This window comes from Quercus robur, chromosome 1 (genome assembly GCF_932294415.1).
Source record: "Quercus robur chromosome 1, dhQueRobu3.1, whole genome shotgun sequence".
In the NCBI taxonomy this organism is placed as follows: domain Eukaryota; kingdom Viridiplantae; phylum Streptophyta; class Magnoliopsida; order Fagales; family Fagaceae; genus Quercus; species Quercus robur.
The window spans coordinates 18,176,399-18,198,368 of record NC_065534.1 but is presented as its reverse complement, the minus strand read 5'-3'; the positions used below and the strand labels follow the sequence as shown (position 1 = coordinate 18,198,368).

The 21,970-nt window shown below is 32.9% G+C and overlaps 2 protein-coding genes across 4 annotated transcripts; both read left to right on the top strand.

Moving 5' to 3' along the window:
* The first annotated feature begins 6,157 nt into the window (after window positions 1-6,157).
* On the top strand, window positions 6,158-10,206 carry LOC126723999 (probable magnesium transporter NIPA6). Its single transcript, XM_050428049.1, has 9 exons — window positions 6,158-6,442; window positions 6,553-6,609; window positions 7,423-7,513; window positions 7,623-7,783; window positions 7,871-7,998; window positions 8,219-8,356; window positions 8,774-8,866; window positions 9,148-9,268; window positions 9,389-10,206. The coding sequence occupies exons 1-9, from the start codon at window positions 6,319-6,321 to the stop codon at window positions 9,523-9,525; spliced, it is 1,050 nt and encodes a 349-aa protein (XP_050284006.1). The 5' UTR covers window positions 6,158-6,318; the 3' UTR covers window positions 9,526-10,206.
* Window positions 10,207-11,626: 1,420 nt separating this feature from the next.
* Window positions 11,627-19,556, top strand: LOC126723985 (protein ARV 2). 3 transcript variants are annotated; one of them, XR_007654562.1, is made up of 11 exons: window positions 11,629-11,799; window positions 11,906-11,953; window positions 12,094-12,183; window positions 12,715-12,760; window positions 12,866-12,948; window positions 13,058-13,152; window positions 13,804-13,870; window positions 14,008-14,083; window positions 16,861-16,937; window positions 18,463-18,575; window positions 19,185-19,556. XR_007654562.1 is itself a non-coding variant. In XM_050428041.1 (10 exons), exons 1-10 carry the CDS (start codon window positions 11,704-11,706, stop codon window positions 19,251-19,253), a joined length of 747 nt encoding a protein of 248 aa, XP_050283998.1. In that variant the 5' UTR covers window positions 11,627-11,703; the 3' UTR covers window positions 19,254-19,556. The 3 variants fall into 3 exon arrangements, 1 of the variants encoding a protein (XP_050283998.1); XR_007654561.1 differs by having other exon boundaries at window positions 18,463-18,595; XM_050428041.1 differs by lacking the exon at window positions 18,463-18,575 and having other exon boundaries at window positions 11,627-11,799.
* The last annotated feature ends 2,414 nt before the right edge of the window (window positions 19,557-21,970 follow it).

The following is a 21,970-nucleotide window of genomic DNA, read 5'->3' as shown; positions in this document are numbered from 1 at the left end:
GCATAAGAGCATCGTGCGCAAATTAAGGGAAACATCTCGTAGACCGGTGCATTCTCTGAGCAGGTGAAGAGTCGCCCGCGTCAGTCAAGGGCTGAAATAAATGAGCCATAATAAAGGCTCGGTATTACCAAAACCCACCTTTCCAACCAAGATGTTGGACAGCAGGGTTTTGAGGGGTTATTGTGGGGCCCAATAATTTATGGGCCCGGCCCACTTGCTCATGGAGAGTCCACAGACCCAAGCCAAAAAAAGTTATGGCCCAAAACTTAAAGAATATAAGGCCAAAGATGGCCCAGAGACGCAGCCGAGGACGGCTTAGTCCTCGGCCGACTCAAAGCTCCCTTAAGAAGAGGGGTAAAAAAGAGGTAAAAGAAAATTGGTAAGAAGATCTAAAATATCTTAGGTAAGTTACCCTTATTACCCTCCCCAGATAAGACTCTGTACCTAACAGAACCAGATTCTTAGGCTTTATCAACCATCCCCAACAATTGCGGGATTAGACTGACGGGACAAATGTCAGTCCTGGAAAAATTGACCCTACACGTGGACGAGGGACATCGAACGTAGACTAGTATAAAAGAAAAGGTAAACTAGTCAGGGAGAGAACCCCCCATCTCACTTCTTGGGAAAAACTCCAGGGATGAGAATGCCCGGACAATATATGTACACCACCACGGAAAACCCACCGCGGGGTAACCGGAGAAAGATATTAGTGCTCCTCGGACATGATCCGAGGAGTCCAATCCCTCAAGTTACAAAGCTGTAGGGCTTGGATATCCAGGCTGAAGCCTTTTCTTATCTGAGTTTCACTAGAGTCCGGTTCGGACCAACGCCCTGTGACCAAACGCTAGCCTTTCAAGCCCACTCTCTACAAATCTTATTGTGAGGGATCCTTCACGTGCGAGCCCAACGTCATTGTTGGGCCGTTTAAGAATCGTGTCCTTACAAATATATATACCAGCTTACATAAATATTTAAAAGGAAAAAAAAAAAAACATAAACTGATTACTGGAAAAAAAAAAAAAACTAAAAACTATAAGTGTTGTAACATTTTCTCAAAACATTTATTTTTAGTTGTGGTTGATCACAGTCTCATATTTTATTATTTTATTTAGACTTGTAAGAAATTGACACGTCAATAATTGTAAAAATATTGTGAATTTTTTTGTGTCAGTATAACAATATATATAGCAACTTACATAAATATTAAAAAAAAAAAAAAAAAAACACTTTAGGCACTATAGCTAAACCTAAACCAAAAGCACTGTAACTACAGTAGCTACCATGCATACGCGCATTCGCGATAAAGCAAAAGTACTGAACAATAAGTGTTATAACATTTTCTCAAAACATTTATTTTTAATTATTGGTTGGTCATAGTCTCATATTTTATTATTTTATTTTGACTTGTAAGAAATTGACACGTCAATAATTGTGAAAATATTGTAAAATTTGTTGTGTCAGTATAACAATATATATACCAGCTTACATAAATATTTAAAAGAAAAAAAAAAACACAAACCGATTATTGAAAAAAAAAAAAAAAACTTTAGGCACTGTAGCTATAGTGTCGGTCAATAATTGTGAAAATATTGTGAAATTTGTTGTGTCAATATAACAATATATATACTAACTTACATAAATATAAAAAAAAAAACAAAAAAAAACCTTTAGGGACTGTAGCTCCAGTGTCGGTTAACTAAACCAAAGGCACTGTATATAAAGAAGAAAGAAAAGACAAAAAAACAAAAAGCACAAAACAAACCAAAAAAAAAAAAAAAAAGACTCATGAAACCAAAGCACTGTTGCCATTACAGTACTTGCATAGTGCAAACACACTTAGTGCACAATGCCGAAGCACTGTAGCGGCATAGCCACTTTTTATATAAAGAAAAAAAAAACACAAACTGATTATTGAAAAAAAAAAAAAAAACTTTAGAGATAGTAACTCTAGTGCCGGTTAACCAAATCAAAAGCACTGTATATAAAGAAGAAAGAAAAGACAAAAAAAACAAAAAGCACAAAACAAACCGTAGAAAAAAAAAAAAAAAGAAAAAAAAAGAAAAAAAAAAAAAAAAGACTCACGAAACCAAAGCGCTGCTACCACTACAGTGATTGCATAGTGCAAACACACTGAGTGTACAGTGCCGAAGCACTGTAGCGGCATAGCGGCTTTTTAAATAAAGATTTCATACTAAGGAATGAAATGACTAAATCAAGGATTCTTACAATGTTTGTTAATCTGTTTGGTGATATAACAATTAACAAGAACAACAACCTTCATGCTATTCTTTTATGCAGAATTCCTTATAAAGTAGAACTTCCACAACCATATATCATTGCAAGTATGAGTTAAAAAAAAAAAAAAAAAAACCATTGCAAACCATTTCTTCGGTAGAGGTCCTTGAGGAGGGGTGAAAAAGTCATAAAATCACACTTGACATTACAAATGCTTTCCATCATAAAATCACATATCATAATTTGACAGGGCTCATTATTCATTAATTAATATTCTAGGGTACGTGCCTCTATTTTTATGCTAGGCAAATAAAAGCTTAGCATACCAATTAAGTTGCCAAAATATTATTGGACAATCATGAGATCCACCTGAATCACTATAACACTAATTTCCATTTTAAGGGAATGAAACGCTGGAAGTTCTACGTGTTTTTCCTTATAGTAGGAGTATTAATGTCCAGTTTGGTACTGGTAACACGGTTTTTATTTTTTTAGATTAGATTAGGTCATCGAGTTAATTGAATAATCAGATTATTATTATTATTATTATTATTATTATTATTATTATTTTTTTGATGAATATTATTATTATTATTATTTTAAGTAGAGGTCTACCGGAGTAAATCATTGGTTGAAGCATGTAAGGCCCTGCAAGTTTAAACAGTGTGTTTGGAAGGGGTGAAGTGAAAAATGAAAGAATGTATATCCTTTATGTTGTTTGGATGTACAAGAGAAAAGAAAAATAGATAAGGTTGGATGATTATTTTTCCGTGGAGCCCATTGTTTTGTTATCAGCCCAATTTGGACGGAAATGGGAGGAAATGAGAGACAAATTTTATGAGATCCACCATTTTATATAATAAAATGATTAATATATCTTTAACACTTTCAAAATATATGAATTTTCTCATTACTTATAAGAATACAAAAGTAAAAATATGCATTTTTCCTTTCTCTTCCTTTTTCAATTCAAACAAAGGAAAGATAGAATTTTCATATTTTCCTCTTCTCTTTCTTTCCTATATCCAGAGAAATGTTTTCTTCTCTCTTTCATTTCTTTTCCCCCTTCCCTTCCTCTTTTCCTTTCTCTTCCGTTTCCCTAGCTAGAAGCCTAGAACCAATCATAGTGTAAAAGTTTTCCACTCATAGGCCATGCATCCTATTTAAAATAATGTCAAGGAAGAAACGTGTCTAGGCCTAGAGAGGCCGTAATAAAGTGTTCTCTTTGAGTCTCTGTGACTTGACCCAACAAAAGATAAAAATCCATGGCATGTAACTCGTTATAGATTGGGATTCCAAAAGTGACATTAACCCATGTGAGGTGACAAAATTTTTTTTTTTCAAAAAATGTTTTGTTGTGAATCTTATGATTCTTTTGAACGTGAATGTAAAAAAGAAGAATCCAATTAGGATTCACTTTCTTAATAACAGAGATAGATATAAGAAGAAAAATGCGTATTTGACTATTTGACCCTTGGGTCAAGAGAATTTTTTAGGTAGGGTTTAGGATTTCCATCGCTTCATTGAACTCTCAGTAGTTTTAATTTCTAGTTTTTGGCAAAAAATTTGAGAAGATAGAGTTTCTCCTGTGTATAAGTTCCTTTTCCTTCCTTCAAAGTTGATGTTTTTTCGTGTTAACAAAGATTTTATATTTGTATGGATCGAGCCTTGGTGTGATGTCAGGTGCCTTCCACTAAAATGTGCAACTTCTCGTAATTTCCATAAGTTTAATTTAGTTATATTGTTGTTCAAAAAAAAAAAAAAATAGTTATATTGAAAAATCTAAGTTTAAGGATTAAATTTCAAGATCTTAGTAATTCTATGCTCTAGGATTTTAATTTTTGCAGTATTTAGAATTTTAAACTCTAAAGATTGAATTTCAAGATCTTGGAAATTATGCACTTGGGTTAAATTATAAAAATGAGATTTTTATGAGATTATTATTTTTATTTTTTATGAGTGGAATTGTAAAAAAAAGAATTTTATGTTATATGGGTTTAAATTCAATATGAGTCAAGTGCTTTAAAAACATTTGTTAATTAAAATTTTTAGAAATTTTTTGATATTGCTTTCATATATAGATAATATAAAAAACTATAAAGAAGAGAAATTAATTACCTTTTCTTTTCACATCACTATTTTTTAAAAATATTTTATAGGGAAATGCTAACGAATGCCCTTAGGGCACTGGTTAAAAATTCAGTTAAAGAAAACTTTTATGGGAAAAAAAAAAACAATTAATGTTTTGACATCACTTTTATGGGAAATGAAAAAAGCTGTAAAAATATTAATTGTTTTTTTTTTTTTTTTTCCTTTTCGCATAAAAGTTTTCTTTAACTGAATTCTTAACCAATACCCTAAGAGTACTCGTTAGCATCACCCTATTTTATAAACTAATAGTCGTAAATCATTGGTTAACTTTTGCTTTCCAATATTGCAGCATTCGAGGCAAATTTAAGAGAATAGCACACAGAAAAAGTTAGGAGTATTTAGTTACGTATTCAATTTGTTTGAACTTGTGCTTGAATTGAAGCTCGAGTCAAATTTGCCCTCTCGGAAGGCAGCTGCCGACATGGCTGTAATGTAATTGACCCCGAACCCGAATCAAAGAATCCGAAAAGAGCAAAAAGCATAACGTGGGGCCATTCTCATTGGATTGCTTGGCATATTCTTCTTCTTCTTCTTGATTAGTTTATTACTCTCTGTACTTCTAAAAATGTTCAATCCCTAACTTGTAAAAAAACAACAGGTACCATTTTTCCTATATTTTATAATCCAGGATCTGTAACAATGCGGTGTTTGTTTGTATTGTCTTAACTTCGAATTAAAGTACCAACAACAAACAACACACGGCTCCATGTATTTCATGGATGACCTCACATCTAGGCCCATGCTCTCTATTTTATTTTGACTCGGACGTTTTCCAGCTAAAATATATAATAATGGGAGAAGGAAAGTTTATACTGAGTCAATTTGAACCTTATAAAAAATCTTCTTCATAGTTGCGGTCTTTTTCTTCTTTCTTCTTTTGGTAAAACGTAACATTGGAACTAATAAAGAAAATCATACTCCTATAAGACAAAGAGCAATTCTATAAATACAACTAAATCTTAAAAAGAAAAGGTAATGCCGAGGACATAATATATTTTATAATTTCTTTTAAAATCTGTTAAGATAAAAGTTATCATTGAGAATCCATTATTTGTATCATGTTCCACCTATTTTTGAAAATAATTTACCACCTTAAAAAACACCTTAAAAAATTACAAAAAATTATAAAATAGAATATTTTGTAGTAACATCGGTTAATAAATGACATTACATTATTTAATATATTTTTTAATAGAAAGGTTTTATATTCATAATATTTTTACAACAAATTTTATAATTTTTTAGAGATAGTTTCAACTTATGAGATCTATTTCTAATAATTGTTCTTTCTAAAATTAAAAAAAACACTTCAATTGGTTTTTTGAGTAGGCGGAAATTGAATTTAAATTATTATTGGTTTAAATTTGAACCATTATTTAAATTACTTTTTTGTCTACTAATAACAAATTACTACTTTAAATATGTTTTGAAAATATTATGAATATAACAATTTTTTTTATAACTATGATTGAAATTAGATAGATATCTTTTTAAAGCAAAAATAGTTGTGAAAAAAACTGTGTAGCATAGAATGACATATCAGTATGGATAAAAGAATAACTCTCTCACATCAATTCAATGGGTCTATCAAAAAAAAAAAAAAAAAAAAAAAATTCAATGGGAAGCTTTTGTTAGTAAAATCTTGTTTTCCTATTATGTGGAGCCCATTTAAACATGTTCACAAATAAAATGGTTGTACATGTTTTTACACCATAGCTATTCCCAACTTAATGATTTTTTTTTTTTTTTTTGGTTAAAAACTTAATGATTGTTTAAACTTCAGAATATACACAACAGATTTGCAAACGAGGATGACCTGGAAAAAGCTTGTGATTGCCAATTTTCGATGAAGAAAAGAAGAAAAAAATAAAAAAAATAAAAAAACCCAGAAGAGAAAAAGAGAGAGAGAGAGAGGGAGAGATTTTCAACATGACTAAAGAAAATCTGAAAGGGTTCATTTTGGCTTTGCTATCAAGCGGGTTCATAGGGGCCAGCTTCATCATCAAAAAGAAAGGCCTTAGAAAAGCAGCTGCTGCTTCTGGTGTTAGAGCTGGTGATTTTTTTTTTCCTCATTTCATTTCTTTTTTGGTCTCAATTTTTGTTTTTTTATAATGGGTTTTTGGTTTTCTCAAAAGGGTATGTGTTTGATTCTTGAATTTGTAGGTGTTGGTGGATATTCTTATCTTCTGGAGCCACTATGGTGGATAGGCTTGACCACAAGTAAGCTTTTTAATTTTGTTCTCTTTTATTGGTTATGTATATTCTGATCGTTTTCAAATCAAAATTGGTTTGATTTGTTGTGTTTGTTGCTTAAGTTTGTTGCTTGTTTTGGGTTATGCAAATTGTTATTTTCATGTATCATTGTGCAAAAACTTTTGTGTTTTCTATGTGATCTCATAATGTCCCAATTTGGTTGATTTTGAATGAGCTTTTACTTTGTGATAAATCACGTATTGTTACAAAAGTTGAAGTTGTTAGGAAATGATGAATTTAATCTTTTAACAATTATTCTTACACTCCCTTCCACGCGTGGGCGTATACTCCCCTTAATAAGTGGGACTCAACATGTCGGATTTTTAGCTTTTTAATGAGAGTTAGTGGAGATAATGTTCGAACTCAAGACAACTTGGCTTTGATACCATGATAAACTATCAATTGTCTCACAAGCTTAAGTTGTTAGGAAAATGGTGAATTTAATAATTTAAAAATTATTTTAAACACATTGATGATCAATTGCGGTGTCCCATATCTTGCTCCAGTTTGTGTATTGTATATTCAGTTCTCTTTCTTAAGCACAAAAAAAAGAAAAAAAAAAGAAAAAGAAAAGTTCTCTTTCACCTTTTTGGTGGCATTAGGAGTTGATGAGCAGCTTTTAACCTTTTTGTTTTTATTTTTCTTTCATTTTTGGTCTAATCATAGCAAATGGCTTTATTAATTGCCGGTTATAGTGCACAAATTGTGAACCTTTTTTCAGCATTTGACGTTGCTCTGACTGTCTGCACAATCTATCTTGTTTTATGATTTCTGATACAGTGATTGTTGGAGAGATTGCAAACTTTGTTGCGTATGCATTTGCCCCTGCTGTTCTTGTTACTCCTCTAGGTGCATTAAGTATTATTGTCAGGTAATTTTTGGTATTGCTTTCAATTTCTTTCTTAGTGGATGCGGTATATTCTTCGAGTGTCATATTATGTGATTGTTTGTTATGATAATGATTTGGTTGTATGGTGTAGTGCTGTATTGGCTCACTTTATCTTGAAGGAAAGGTTACACAATCTTGGGATGTTGGGCTGTGTGATGTGCATCGTGGGTTCTGTCATAATTGTTATCCATGCACCACAGGAGCATCCAATTACTTCTGTTCAGGAAATATGGAGTATGGCAACTCAACCAGGTTAACATTTTACCTTAATTCTTGTGTATTGCTTTTGCATTTACCACACACTTCATGGTTAACTTGAGTAATTTTGTTTTGTTTCAGCATTTCTGCTTTACGTGGGCTCTGTAATTGTATTGGTTTTCATTCTGGTCTTCCATTTTGCACCACGTTGTGGGCACTCAAATGTGTTAGTTTTCACCGGCATCTGTTCTTTGATGGGTTCTCTCTCGGTATATCATTTCAACTATTAATGGTTTATAGTTTTTTTTTTTTTTTTGTTCCTTTCCTGCTGAGCATTTATGATATCTACTATAAAGATGTTCACCTTTTAGCTTTTTAACCTCTTACATGCTGCAGTGGTTTCTTCTTCTGAAATTAGTACGGCAAAACTATTTATGCACTTTTTTTTCTTTCTTTCTTTTTTGTGTCAATTTTGTCATAATTTTTCAGGTGATGAGTGTTAAAGCCCTTGGAACTTCAATAAAGTTAAGTTTTGAGGGAAAGAATCAGTTAATCTATGCAGAGACATGGTTTTTCATGATGGTTGTGGCCGTATCTGTCATCACTCAGATGAATTATCTCAACAAGGTTAGTAGTGGGATAATTCTAATTTAGCCTGCATAATTTTCAGAGTTTTTGTTCTACCCTTTTACTTGCTTTGAAATTTTTCTAATTTTTCCATGATTTGTTCTTTTTCCCTCTACATTTGCTACTTTATACTGTTAAAATGCCTTAAAGAACATAAGCATACTTGCCTATTGTGGTTTTGACATGCTTCTTGACATGTAGTCTTGCCAAAATTTTTTGAGCAATCCATAGTCCAGAATATTTCCCTTTTCCATGATTCTTTGTTTGCGAGCATCCCTATTTTATCTATTGTTATATCTTGCCTAAAGGGTGCTTCAACTTTTATGTAAATTCAAAGGACTTAGACATGGATGCCTATGAGTTGAAAATTTTCAGTCGGTAGTATCTGTTCTAACAAAAATTACTCTGATGTTTCAGGCACTTGACACATTCAACACTGCTGTTGTGTCCCCCATATATTACGTCATGTTCACAACGCTTACAATCCTAGCCAGTGTCATAATGTTTAAGGTATTTTAAGCTCTGCCTAGTTTACTACGATTTTATAACTGAGACTTTGATAAACACATATTATCTGAATCTGGAGTTCCTGGGGGCAGAGACCTGGTGTATAAAAAGTTTTCTCCTGCTATCTCTGTGATCACCCTTATGTCTAGTTGGTTATTTTCTTTGCCAAGCCAAGCATTATTTTTATTATACACAGAAAAATCTGGCTATTATGGCAAATCAGGCATTATTTGATGTAAATCCAATTTGTTGAGCACCTTATACATTGAAACTTATGATTTCAGGATTGGGATGGCCAAAGTGGAGGAACCATAGCATCAGAAATATGTGGCTTTATTGTTGTGCTCTCTGGTACAATCTTATTGCATGTGACCAAAGACTTTGAGAGAAGCTCATCTTTTAAAGGTGTGAAATCAATTCATTTTTACCAAAATTTCCCCCTGATCTACTCATTTCTGAATTGCATCAGTATATTGAACCTAGAGTTATTTTGGATTTTCATGCTTTATTGTGAAATAACTACAGGTAGCTGTGCACCTGTATCCCCTTCATTGTCTGCCCGACTTTGCAGTGGAAATGGGGAATTGCTGCTGAAGTATAATAATGAGGAAGATGTGCCATCTTTGGAGGAAATTTGCTTAGGCAAACACGAATTGTATTAGACAGTTTTGTATGAGATGGTACCATCCAGTTACCTCCAATGGAAGGGCAAGGCAAGACTGGAATTTGAAGAACTCTGAGAAAGATGCCCTCAGATGATTCCATGCTTCCAGTTCTGGTCATAACCACACCTTCAATGGTGGAAGATTTTTAGAACTTGTTCAGTTGCTTTTGAGAAGCACTGGGATTTCATCAATTTTATGTCTTTTGGTGTCTAGTTTGGAGGAATGCATTAACAAATGAGAGTTACTTTCTGAGGTGCATAGTTGTACAGTTTTTCCAAGATTGCTGGTTTCTAATGGGTGGTTTGTTCACTTGTCAAATAAAGAAAATGGCTTTAGGGAAGTTTGATCGGAACCCTCTGAAGACTTGGAAACCTGAATTCCAGCAAGGAAGGCAAGTGTACTTTGTCAAAAGTATCTACAAAGTTGATGAGCTCCTTGGTAACATCATGGTTTCTTCTTCTTTTTTCCCCTTTGTTGGGGTGGGGGGAGGATCTTTTGTCTTTGACAAGAAGCAGATGCTTGTAAATTAGCATTAAATTAGGCATAGCCTCATAAATTGATTGATGTAGATTATTGTAGAGGTGAATATTTTTTAGAGAGTGGAAATGAGTGATCTGTTTTAGGCTTTCCCTATAAATGAGAATGTTTGGCCCCCTTTTGGTAGGTACACTAATTTTACCCATCAAAGTGATAAAATCTTCTCTCTTACATTGTTGCATCAGCTCATGCAGAGTTATGAACCGTGTGTGTCAACGTTGGAAACAAAAAATTGTGTTCATTTTGTAAGGCAAGTAGTCAGTTGTGTTCCAGCAGAAGTTTAAGCCATATAAAATAGAACAATCCAATTCAAGCAAGCTTTTCTGAGTAGAGACTTTTCCTTGAAGTTCTTCCATGTTGTTTAGTCTTTTAAAAAAATGTCTCTACCCTACTTAAATTTGAATCTGTAGATATTTCAGATATAACAACAAAATAAGTTATAGCAGAACACATGTGAGTGCGCGCACACACATTCATGATTTGAAAAGCCAAAAAAATAGACTTGTCTAAAGTTAATTGTGGGTTACCCTATTTATGTTTTTGTATGGAATGACAAATTCATCTTAAGTGAGGCAATTGTTAGAATTATGGTTTAAATGAAAATTACATGTTTTGGTATTGTTTTAGGAAGTGGAATTTTAGTAGTAAAGCTTTAACTGAATAATTCTTAATCGTTTTGAGTGTTTGACTAAATTACAATGAAAGTTGCTTTAAAGTTAAAATTTTAAATTTATAAAGAATTGAGTAATGACTTGATAGAGTCTTTCTCTAAAAGTTCCAAATGTTTAGCATTCCTTTGGCAAAACATAATATTAAAGTGCTTTAAAGCTATGAAAACCTTATTTGGAATCAGTTGTTAAAGAGTTTTTAAAAATGTGAGAAATGACAATAGAGGGTAATGCACTAATGCGTAATAATTTAATTAATTAAGAATTGAATAGATTTGTTAATTGGTAAATAGTTTTATTATTATTATTATTATTATTATTATTATTATGGGGAAAATGCAATTTGTTAATTGGTTAAATAATTTTGTTATATTAATAATTAATCTTGAAATTAAATTTTTTTTTTAAACCATCATTTTAATGCTCCTCTCTCTCCCTCACCAAATTGCAATCAAAAGGGCTCATTCCTTTTTCACGGTGCAGTTTGGCCCATAATAGAGACCACTGGCCTTGTCAACTCAATGTGAATTTCCTTTTTTAAGTAACTCGGATTTACATTTCTGATTTCTATTAAAAAGCCAATATGGTAAGGTTTTTAGTTAGTTCAACTGGTAAAATTTGTAATAATTAAATAAAATATTTGAAATTTAAACTCTGTTTACACTGAAAACCAATTAGTGTTTTAATATGATAATAAAAAAGATCATTAAAAACGGACGCTATGACGGATTTCATGCACAAATTCACTGTCTTTTTTGGTGAAAAATAATTTGGATTTTTATTTTATTTTATTTTATTTTTTTCAGCCTTGGAAAAAATAATTTGGTTGAAGTATTCAAGTAACTGGGCCAAAGAAGATTTTGGGTCTAGTACTTCATATAAAACGGGTCAACATTTCTCTGTCTCTAAACTGAAAACTAGGCCTTTCTCAATACGTGAGTGTAGCTTTGAGAAGAAAGAGCTTAGAGAGATGGAGATGGATATGTACAGATGTGTGGAATGTGGGTTTCGGATCAAAACACTGTTCGTGCAGTACTCACCTGGAAACATCCGACTCATGAAATGTGTACGTACCCATTTTGTTTTCTTTCCTTTCTTTCTCTCTCTTTTTTGTCTTCCTTAAATTCCACTTACACAGTACAGTTAATTTTCTGATTTGTTGGCTTTGATAGGAGAATTGCAAAGCAGTTGCTGATGAGTACATCGAATGTAATTTCTTGGTATTTTTTTCTCTCTTCTTTTTAATGGGAAAGCTAATAATATCTCTAATTTTTTCATATTGGGGGCTTCATAGTACATACATATATCATTTATGACAGTTAAGATTATTGGGTGTTTTTTTTTTTTTTTTGGGTTGTAGATTCTTCTAATTGATTTGATTCTGCACAAGCCCAAAGCATATAGACACTTACTCTTTAACGTTCTTAAACAAGGAGCTCCACATTTTGAGGTACATCTACTCTCTAATATCACTTTACCTTTTCCATGCTATTATTAGTGTGAATTGCTTAATTGCTCTGTTGTATTTATTCCCATTGCTTTTGAATTTTTGCTTTACAAGTTCTTTAACATGTACCCAAAATACCTTTTTTTTTTTTTGGTTGGGATGAGTACTATGGAATAAAAGTCATTTGTCCCACCCTAGGTGTTCTATTTTATGCTCCACCAATCATAGTCTGCCACACGTCCCCCTTATAAATTAACTAAAGTTTAAAATGAAAAAAATTAGACACATGACATGTTGCAGTTGTTGGAGCATAAAGTGGAACGCTAAGAGTGAGACATGATTTTTATTCTATACCATGTACCTAGAATGTTGTAAGTTCTTATCCTTGTTTATTGGAGTTTACAGTTCCACTTGTTCTTAGAATACAACTGGTAGTTCTTCATTTTAGTTTATTCACTTTAATCTCATAATGACGTTGCTCTGTTCAAGTTTTCTAATTCTAACATGGGTTTGTTATTTGTTTACAACTTGCAGGGTTTATTGTGGAAGTCAACTGTTGGTTATCTTCTTTTGGATGCTTGTATCCATTGTCATTGGGACAATATTTCTTTTTTTGATCTAAGATTTTCAATAATGATTTAAAGTCATGCTATGATTATGATTGAGTGCCTTAGCAATATCCTAGACAGGAGTATTGTTCTAAAAAGTTGTGATGAAGAGTGGAGTTCGTCCATGAGCCTTTCTTCATTAGTTTGGACATGTCGAAAGGTTCGCTCATGCATATGTGTAAAGTGTACATGAATTTAATTTTCAAAACTTTCATGTGGCTTGTATTTTGTATGATGTCTAAAAAATGGGTTTTCCATTTATGTTTTAGTTGTTGACAGATGTCTTTCTTGGCAATCTTTTGTTTCTCGGTACTTTTCTTCTTGCAAGAAAGATATTTCTGAGCAGATCAGCTGGAAGCCTAAGGTGAGCATTTGCATTACATTGAGCTTTTTGCTTATGTTAAGACTTGGCAATCTCTAGAGTGGCTTCTTGGAATAAGATTTTGTTAGGTAGTCCTTAAGCACTGATCAGTTGGGAAGCTTTCTCAATGTGATCAGGGAATTAAGGGTAATTGATTTAGTGGAGAAAGAAGGATCTCCTGGATTTGAATGATTAGTTAATAGGTACAAGTTATGGTGTGATAAATTGAAAGGTAAATAACATGAGAATAAGCAAGTAGTTGAAATGATGGTGTGAAGCCCAATGACTGTCAAACTCTAAAATACCAAGAGATTTGAATTCATTCGTGAGAATTTGGAGTTAATACATATGAGCAATGTTGCCTTGAATGGTATACCCATTTGCAAATATGGTTAAGCTTGTAGAGAATGAATTATTTTAATCTTGAGGTGATATGATACAACAGGAAAGCCTAATAGACTACAGGTTGAGTATGTGAATGGATACAAAAAGACAACATATCATCTTGGAGGCATGGCCTAATAAGACCTAATAAATTAGGACTCTTTTAGCTAACCTTAAGTATTTAGATGAGGCACTTCTGTTCGTAATGTTATCATAGTTGCATCTGGAACAATATTGATTGGTTTGGCTTATTCTTCTTAAATTGCACAGGAATAAAGATATTTTGCTTGCAATCTTGATTTCAAGTTACTTCAAGATGTTTCTTATCGTCATGATGGTATGATTTTCTAATGTCACTTGGCCATCAATAGTATGTGAATGACACATTTTATGGTTCCTTCTGCCTTCCTTGGCTAGTCTCTATTGATTAATTAAATCCCAATATCCCTCTAACTTTAATTAAGCCTTCTACAGGTCTGGGAGTTTCCATCTTCTGTGATTTTCATCATTGATCTATTTGTTTTATCATCCAACACAGTGGCAGTAAAAGGTACCTTGTAGTTACAGTTCTTAGAAGATGATAAACGACCATTACTTTTCATTATTGATAATCTTGTATGCACTGTTATTGATTGTTATTTCATGCCTCATTGTGTTGATGGTAGATGGGTTGTTAGCTGAGTTTTTATTTTCTTCTTTACTAATAAGTGATTACTTTAGCTGAGAATATAAAGTTTTATGCTTACTTTAGAATTCCACTACCACTTTAATGATCTTTAGGCCTTGTACCATTTCAGTCTCTAGTATGTCTTCAGCTCCCTTTGTCTATGCTGTTAAAATTTTAATGTGCAGTAAACAATTCAATTTAATGTAAGCATTTAATCAGAGCACGAAATTTGGACAAGTCCTAGATTTTGAGTCCAAATTTGATTTTTTTGTTTAAATATGTGCTCAATCTTTTGAAATAATACTCTATTTATTAAAAAGAAAAAAGAAAAAAAAAAGAAAAGAAAAGAGAACAAATATTTCACATCTATCATCTTCTTGTTAGAAAAGAGACTTTGGCTGCCTTCTAAGAGTAAGGGGTTCACGGTTAGTTCCTACTATCATCTTCTTGTTGGTCATAGTGAGCATTTTTTCCCTTGGAAAAATATTTGGAAGCAGAAGATCCCCTCTAGAGTGGCTTTTTTTGTCTGGACCGCAGCCTTGGGGAAATGTTTGACTATTGACAATCTTAGGAAAAGAAAGATTTGCATTTTGGATTGGTGTTATATGTGCAAGCGTAGTAGTGAAAGCGTTGACCATCTTTTCCTTCATTGCCCGGTTGCCTCGGAGTTATGGAATATGGTTTTTGGTTTATTTGGAGTGTGTTGGATCATGCCCTCGTCTGTTGTTGGTCTCTTTGCTTGTTGGCAAGGTCACTTTGGTCGCCTCCGCAATGGAGCCATTTGGAAGATCATTCCTCTTTGCTTGATGTGGTGTATTTGGAAGGAGAGGAATAGTAGATGTTTTGAAGACTCTGAGCGTGCTTTGCCTGACCTCAAACTTCTTTTCTTCCGAACCTTACTTGAATGGTTCTCTGTGTGGAGAAACCATCCTCTTTCTATTTTGGATTTACTTGACCTTTGTAATTTTCATTCTTGACTTGCTCCCCCTTGTACACTACCTGTGTGCTTGGGTGTATCTATCTTTTTTTCTATCAATGAATTCTTATTACTTATCAAAAAAAAAAATATTTCACATCTATCATCTTTATTTGAGGGTGCTAAAAAAAATTCAGATATGAAGTACATAGCAAGCAACTAAGCCCATGTGTGGACCTTAAAATCTTCAGAGTGTATCAGTTTAGTAAATACTTCAGTACATGGAGTATGATTGAATATTTATATCAAGAGTTGTTTCGCCCTAGTTACTGAACAGAATTTTGGCTTTTTTAGGCTTTATGGCTTGTGGGCTCTAATTGGAAAAAGCATGAAATCAAAGTCTGAAGGTTTGGTAGGCAGTGATAGCACTGTCTTAATCTTTTAGCAAATGGAACTGTCGTTCGATTTGAAGGCCCTTTGGTGTACCTTCCTGTTAGTAGATCTCAAAGTAAACATCAGTTAGGTTTTGTAAAATAGGTATATGAATATGTGGAATTTTGTGCTTTGCAAATGCTAGACTAACCTGCTGTTATGTTTTAACCTGATATGTGCATATTGTAGGTTTAGAAAAAGTTTCTGTAATACTACTACCCCTTTGAGCTATTAGTTGAATTCTATGATATAAGAATTGTACTTGATTCAAAAGATGCTGTTAACTTTAGTAACTTTGAGAATTGTAATCCTTCTCAATTCCTTTCTATAAGCTAACGCCATTGAATGGAAAATGTAAAGCATAATTTATCTGTGTTTCTGATTGTAAGAGGCCATAGAAACATGATAGCCTAGGCTCAAAGCTACATATTTAGAAATGCAGTTGAAGATGGTAGGATGATGGGTAGAAGCACAAATGACATAGGTTCAATAGGATGGTACTAAGATGTTTTCTAGGTGGAATAACATGCTTGAATGCGATATGTCATATGGGATTATTTCGTCAGTTCTAAAGGCTCCAAATGGTGAAGGGTGAAAAGGATTTGATGTAGTTGCTTAGGGAAGATTTGAAAGCTAATAATTTGTGCATGAGTGCATCAAAAAGAGCTACAGAGTTCAGAAGCATGAACTAGTTATACATGTGTTTCCCTCTTATCAACTTTTACAAGTTGATTTAGGAACATTAGGTACTTCTTAGATTTATTTTATGGCTTTGACTCAGTTTTCATCTAAATGGGGTTTTGAGTATTTCAACAAACAGGTAGGCAATTTCTTTGCATTTATCTGGAGTAAATCTCAATAAAATGTCATCATTTTACTAGCGCAGTTTGCCATTTCTTTATTTAATGGTAATTTGTAGATGCAGGCTGCAATGGTTTTTTTATTCAAATAGATATATATGTTGCTTTGATCCTTGGGATCCCAATAAATGTGTGCATTAGATAAATCTATTTTGGCTTCCCTCAAATGTTATTCTCTGGAGCTGTTTCTGGGCTGAGCATAAACTGCTTAACCCATTAGGGGTGAATGCCCCTGGATTACCCGACTGGCGGGTGGGATTAGTTGCCCGTAGGTTTTGTTGGCCAGAGTTGAGTCCAAATGGCTCTCCCTTTAGAAAGGTTCCCAACATTATTAAAAAAAAAAAATGTTATTAACTTGTGCAATTTATAACTATTGGGTGATTACTGTAGTTGAATAAAAGATAGTGCATGTTACAAAGCCCCTTACAAACTAATTCTCTTTTGTGAACCAGTGATGACTGAATCAGCTATGAGTAGATGCATAGGAGCCTGCTTCAGTGCACATGCTGTTAAGATTTTCACCTCTCAGGTGCTTGAGCTAAGATCATTGAGATATTCTAACTTCTTTACTGATTTAATGCCCTGATTGTTGTATTGAAATACAGTAAAATGCAAATTAATTCAATTATTGTTTCTTTTCTCAAAAATTTTTAGGACTTTTCTCATACTGAGATAGTAGCAGTGGGATTTACTGATAAGAGTGTAATAGACTTGCATGTTATGTTTTCTGGCTACTGCACATGCGGGTTATTCAAATATTATTTTTAGATGACAGCAATAAGAACCAGCACTTAGTTCCAAATATTTGGGGTTGGTTATGGACACTTGACATATTAATCAAGATCAAAATGTATTCTTTCATTCTATTATATCCGAAATCATAGTTTTTGTTACATCTTTAATTAACAAGTGCTCTTTTACTAATTTTATTGGTATTATTTTAGGACTTCCTCTACCTTTTTCATTCCATTGACTAGAATCCAACTCACTGTTTTTTATTGGTGCATTAATTGCTCTACTCTGCATATGACTAAACCATTTCACATGACTCCCTCCCATCTTTTTATAAATAAAGGCCATCCAATTTTTAAGCGAAATTCCTCATTTCATATTCTATCTTATTTTTTTCATTTATTCATCTTAACATTCTCATTTCAATTATACGTATTTTATAAACATATTGCTTCTTAACAACATTTATTACCAAAGAGCATAGTTGGTATTATAGCAATCTTATAAAAAAATTCATGTGACTTAACAAATATTCTATGATCACACAATACTCATAATATGCTTCTCCATTTTATCCACTCTTCTATTATCCTATCATTCATATTCTCTTATCCTATGATTCATATTCTTTTAAAATCTTTCTATTTTTATGTATTATGGATTCTAGAAATCAAAAGCTTTTGTTTTTTGGTATCTCTTAACCATTAAGTTTTATATCTCCTTTGTCTTTATTTCTGCATGTACTAAACTTATATTTCATCTACTCAGTTTTAGTCCTACTTAGCTGAAATCAATTATATTCTAAAGCATCTCTCCAAATTTCTTACTTAATATTAACTCCACATCTAGTTTTATCTACTAAAACTGTGTAAAAACATACACCAAGAGACTTCATCTTAAATTGAATTAGCTGAATTAGTGAGTTCATCCATCACTAATTCAAATAATTATGAGCTTAATGTTGATCCTTGACGCAACTTATAGTGAAAGGAAATTCACTAATGATGCATCTACTTATTCTCGTAATAGTTACAATTGTCGTACATATCTCTAGGGACTCAAATTGTACAATCAAAATAAACCCTAATAAATGACAATGTGGATAATTTAGTAAGATTAGGGCATATATTTGGAAGCTTTAAAACACTCAATCCAACATAATGGAATGTTTCTCAAGGAAATTGGGGTTTAAAATAGGATATCATAATGGAATGTTTCTCAATCAAATTGGGTCAAAATAGGATATTGAGGGTTATATTACACTTAAGAAATAATATTCTATAATGATATTGCCACTGACTATTTACTTCATTTATCTTCAGTAAAAGTTTTGTAGAGATGTTAGACCTTACTGTGATGGCAAATGTTCTCTAAACAAGCGGGTGTAAGACTGTTTAGCAACTACCTTTTCCATTTCTACTCAAAATCTACAAAAGTGAGAGCCTAATCAACTTGGTACGCGTACGACCTTAAGTTTTCTCTTCAATCTGTGACTACTTTCCACTTTAATTTATCTTTAATTGTCAAGTGTATCATTGCTTGAAAATTATTTTAAACTGTCTCCATGCTTTGACAAACGTGATTTACCAAATTACCAATAGGGTAGCTTTTGGACATGATTGTTGCTCTTTTTTTGGTTGCACCTGAATGGAGACAAATGTAGGCTGCATTTAAAATATCTTTTTTTTTTTTTTTTTTTTTTTTAAAATAAACTGTGTAAAGTAAAATTATATCTAGAACAACTGTAACTTTAAAAACCTATATACTAGTTTGAGGTGATAATAAATTGACATTTTAAACTAAAATAAACATACCCTAAAAAAAATACCGATCAATCATTATTGTGCTCTGTCTTAGTTATTTCTGATTTCTTACACTCTATTAGATTAAGTTTTTAAACCTGCTGTATTTTTTCTTGATCAGAATGTTCACCATCGTGAACATGATGCTCAGCATTTTTGAATAAAAGTTTTATTACCTATCAAAAAAAAGTTATTTTGTCTGTGAGTTTATCAAAACACTAACGTTATTTTTGTGAATTTAGATGGCACTATTGGCAGAGGCAATCCCATGGCTGGTTTCCATTGTGGCAGCATTGCCTAAGATTAAGTAGTGATCCAACTCTTTTGAATTCACTTCCATGCAGAAAAAAACTGCTACCTTGCTAGTTGCTATCACCCTTTTTGTGAGTCAAAAAACTTACTATGAGATGTTGAAAGTCGGGAAGAGTTTTAGCTTACTTGGTTTGATCATGATGTACTACTACTATATTTTAATTTTTACAGAGAAGTAGGGAACTATTGGTAGTTTGGTAACTTCGGTTTTTTTATAGCTAGTTACATGAGTTAATAATTTTGGAAAAGCTCTCAGATTGAAAATTTATCAGCCGTGCCTTGCATTTTGGATTTTATTTTAACTAAGCCTTTTTGGGTGGGGGAGGAACAAGAAGAGAAGCAATTAATTAGCCCATTTATACAAAGTGACTTTTGCTCGAAGAATCTCTAGAGTTTGTCTTTTTATCCGACAAATGCTGCTTGTCCTATATACGGAATGATATTGTGAAAATGCTCAAGTAGCAGTCCCAGAAACCAAAAGAATAATGCATGCATGCATGCATGCATTCCTCTTTCTTGTCCATGACTGCATGTTATCCTTTTCATCTCCACATCACCAAATACCCTCCATTCTTTGTTGTCACCATTGAAACAAAGTAATACGATATTATTATATTCTCTTGTCGATGATGTTGGTACAATGTTCTATTTGTATCCTTACCATTATCATTACCAAGGTGCAAACTCCTACACCTACTTCTACACTCTAATATCTTCTTCTCCCATGCACACCTTTACTTGATTCTCCGAGTCACAAAATCAGGAGGCTCTTAAGAATGCAGTCATTATTGAAAATTATATATTTAACATAGTAATCATACCAAAATGGGGACTCTCTTCATGGTTAGAATCTATTCCTTTGATAATGGGGAATGAGATCTAAGTACTCCTGAGGGAAGCGGGGAGCCCCTTAGAAGACGTTATGATAGTAATGTCTCATGCAGCTTTCTTTAGGTCAAGGATGAGGCCTTTAAAGATAGTTTGGTTCCTGATCCACAATATGTCCTCAAAGAAGAGGATGGAAGCAAAATTGAACCATGTAAACTTTGATAGGTTTTTTATATATTAATTTTTAAGGACTAATCTCTTCTCTCTTTTTCCTATTTTGGTTAAGAAGATAAGAAGAGTACCTTTATATATCAGACTAGCTAATAACGCTACGTAATTTATAAAATCATGACAAATTTTTATTCATTATGGACATTTGCAGCAATACAAGATTAATTTAGAAAAAGATAAACACTAACTTCTTATAATGTATCAATAAAATTAATCATAAGTCTTCCTAATCTAAATTAACTTATTATAAAAAATAATAAATTTTATTTATTTATTTATTTATCGGCAATAAGTTTTATTAGAAGAACAATGAACATTAAGTACACGGGATGCATACTTGGATGTAAATCACACTTAAGCTTTAAAAGTACTTTGATTAAAAAAAGTCCTCAGTTCAAATCTAACGTGAACCTCCTCAAAATATAAAGAGAGAATAATAAGAGCTTGTGTTTTAGTTTGCTTCTTTACAAGATAAGAGATAACTATGCTATTGTATTTGAATTACATAAGAACTCCTAAATACTATCAGATTGCTTGGAGATTCTAGTGGCGGTGATTAATGATAATCCAATGCCTTGATTTGAGCGGTATTTGGATTACAAGAGAACTTCTAAATGCTATCAAATTACTTTGGAGGTATTTTGATTACAAGAGAACTTCTAAATACTATTAGATTAATTAGGATTAACTTTTTTGAGTCTATCAATAACATGCTTTAAATTTTAAGATGCTTGAACATGAATGTCAAAGCACTAAAACATTTTTTGGAACACTAGTTGGCACCGTAAAATGATAAAGTACATTCAGGAATGAATTATGGCAAGAAGAGAATAAATGTGAGAATAAATGAGTGTCTATAAGAGTAATTATACAGTAATATTTAAATTTAAAACAAAGGTTCTCTTGTTGATATTGTTGTTAAACACAATCTCCCTTACACCTTCATTGAATATACTCCACTCTTCCTCTTCATCGTCTTCAAAACCTTTGAGCACATCCTCCTCTTTGCCTTTCGGTAAACCATTTGGACAGAACCAACAAAGTACTGCCCTCTTCATTGTGTACCCATGCACTGGCAAATCCAAAACGGGCACCCTCCACATCGTGCCAGAACAGTACAATTTGTATTTGTATCCTTATCAAGGTGCTTATTCCTACACTCTTCAATATCTTCTTCTCTCATATTAAAACAGTAACCTGGTGGAGACAAGAGGTTTGGTCAGAATGTCTGCAATTTGATCCTTGCCTGAAAGAAATTGCACTTGTAGAAACCCATTTCGAACTTGTTCTCTGACAAAATGAAAATCAATTTCGACGTGCTTTGTTTGTGCATGAAAGACAGGGTTCGCAGTCAAGTAAGTAGCACCCACATTGTCACACCACAACACTAGACGCGTTTTGACGTGAATGCCCAATTCATTGAGAAGCGACTTAAGCCATAGGACCTTTGCAGTAGCATTTGCAACAGCCCGATACTCTGCCTCCGTACTCGACCTTGCGACAGTTTGTTGCTTTCTTAAGTTCCATGAAACCAGATTGTGACCAAGGTAGATGCAATAGCCTCTAGTGGACTTGCGATCATCTGGACAACCAGCCTAATCTGCGTCAGAGTATACCGACAAGTGAGTGGAGGGACTGGGTCGAAGATAAAGACAAT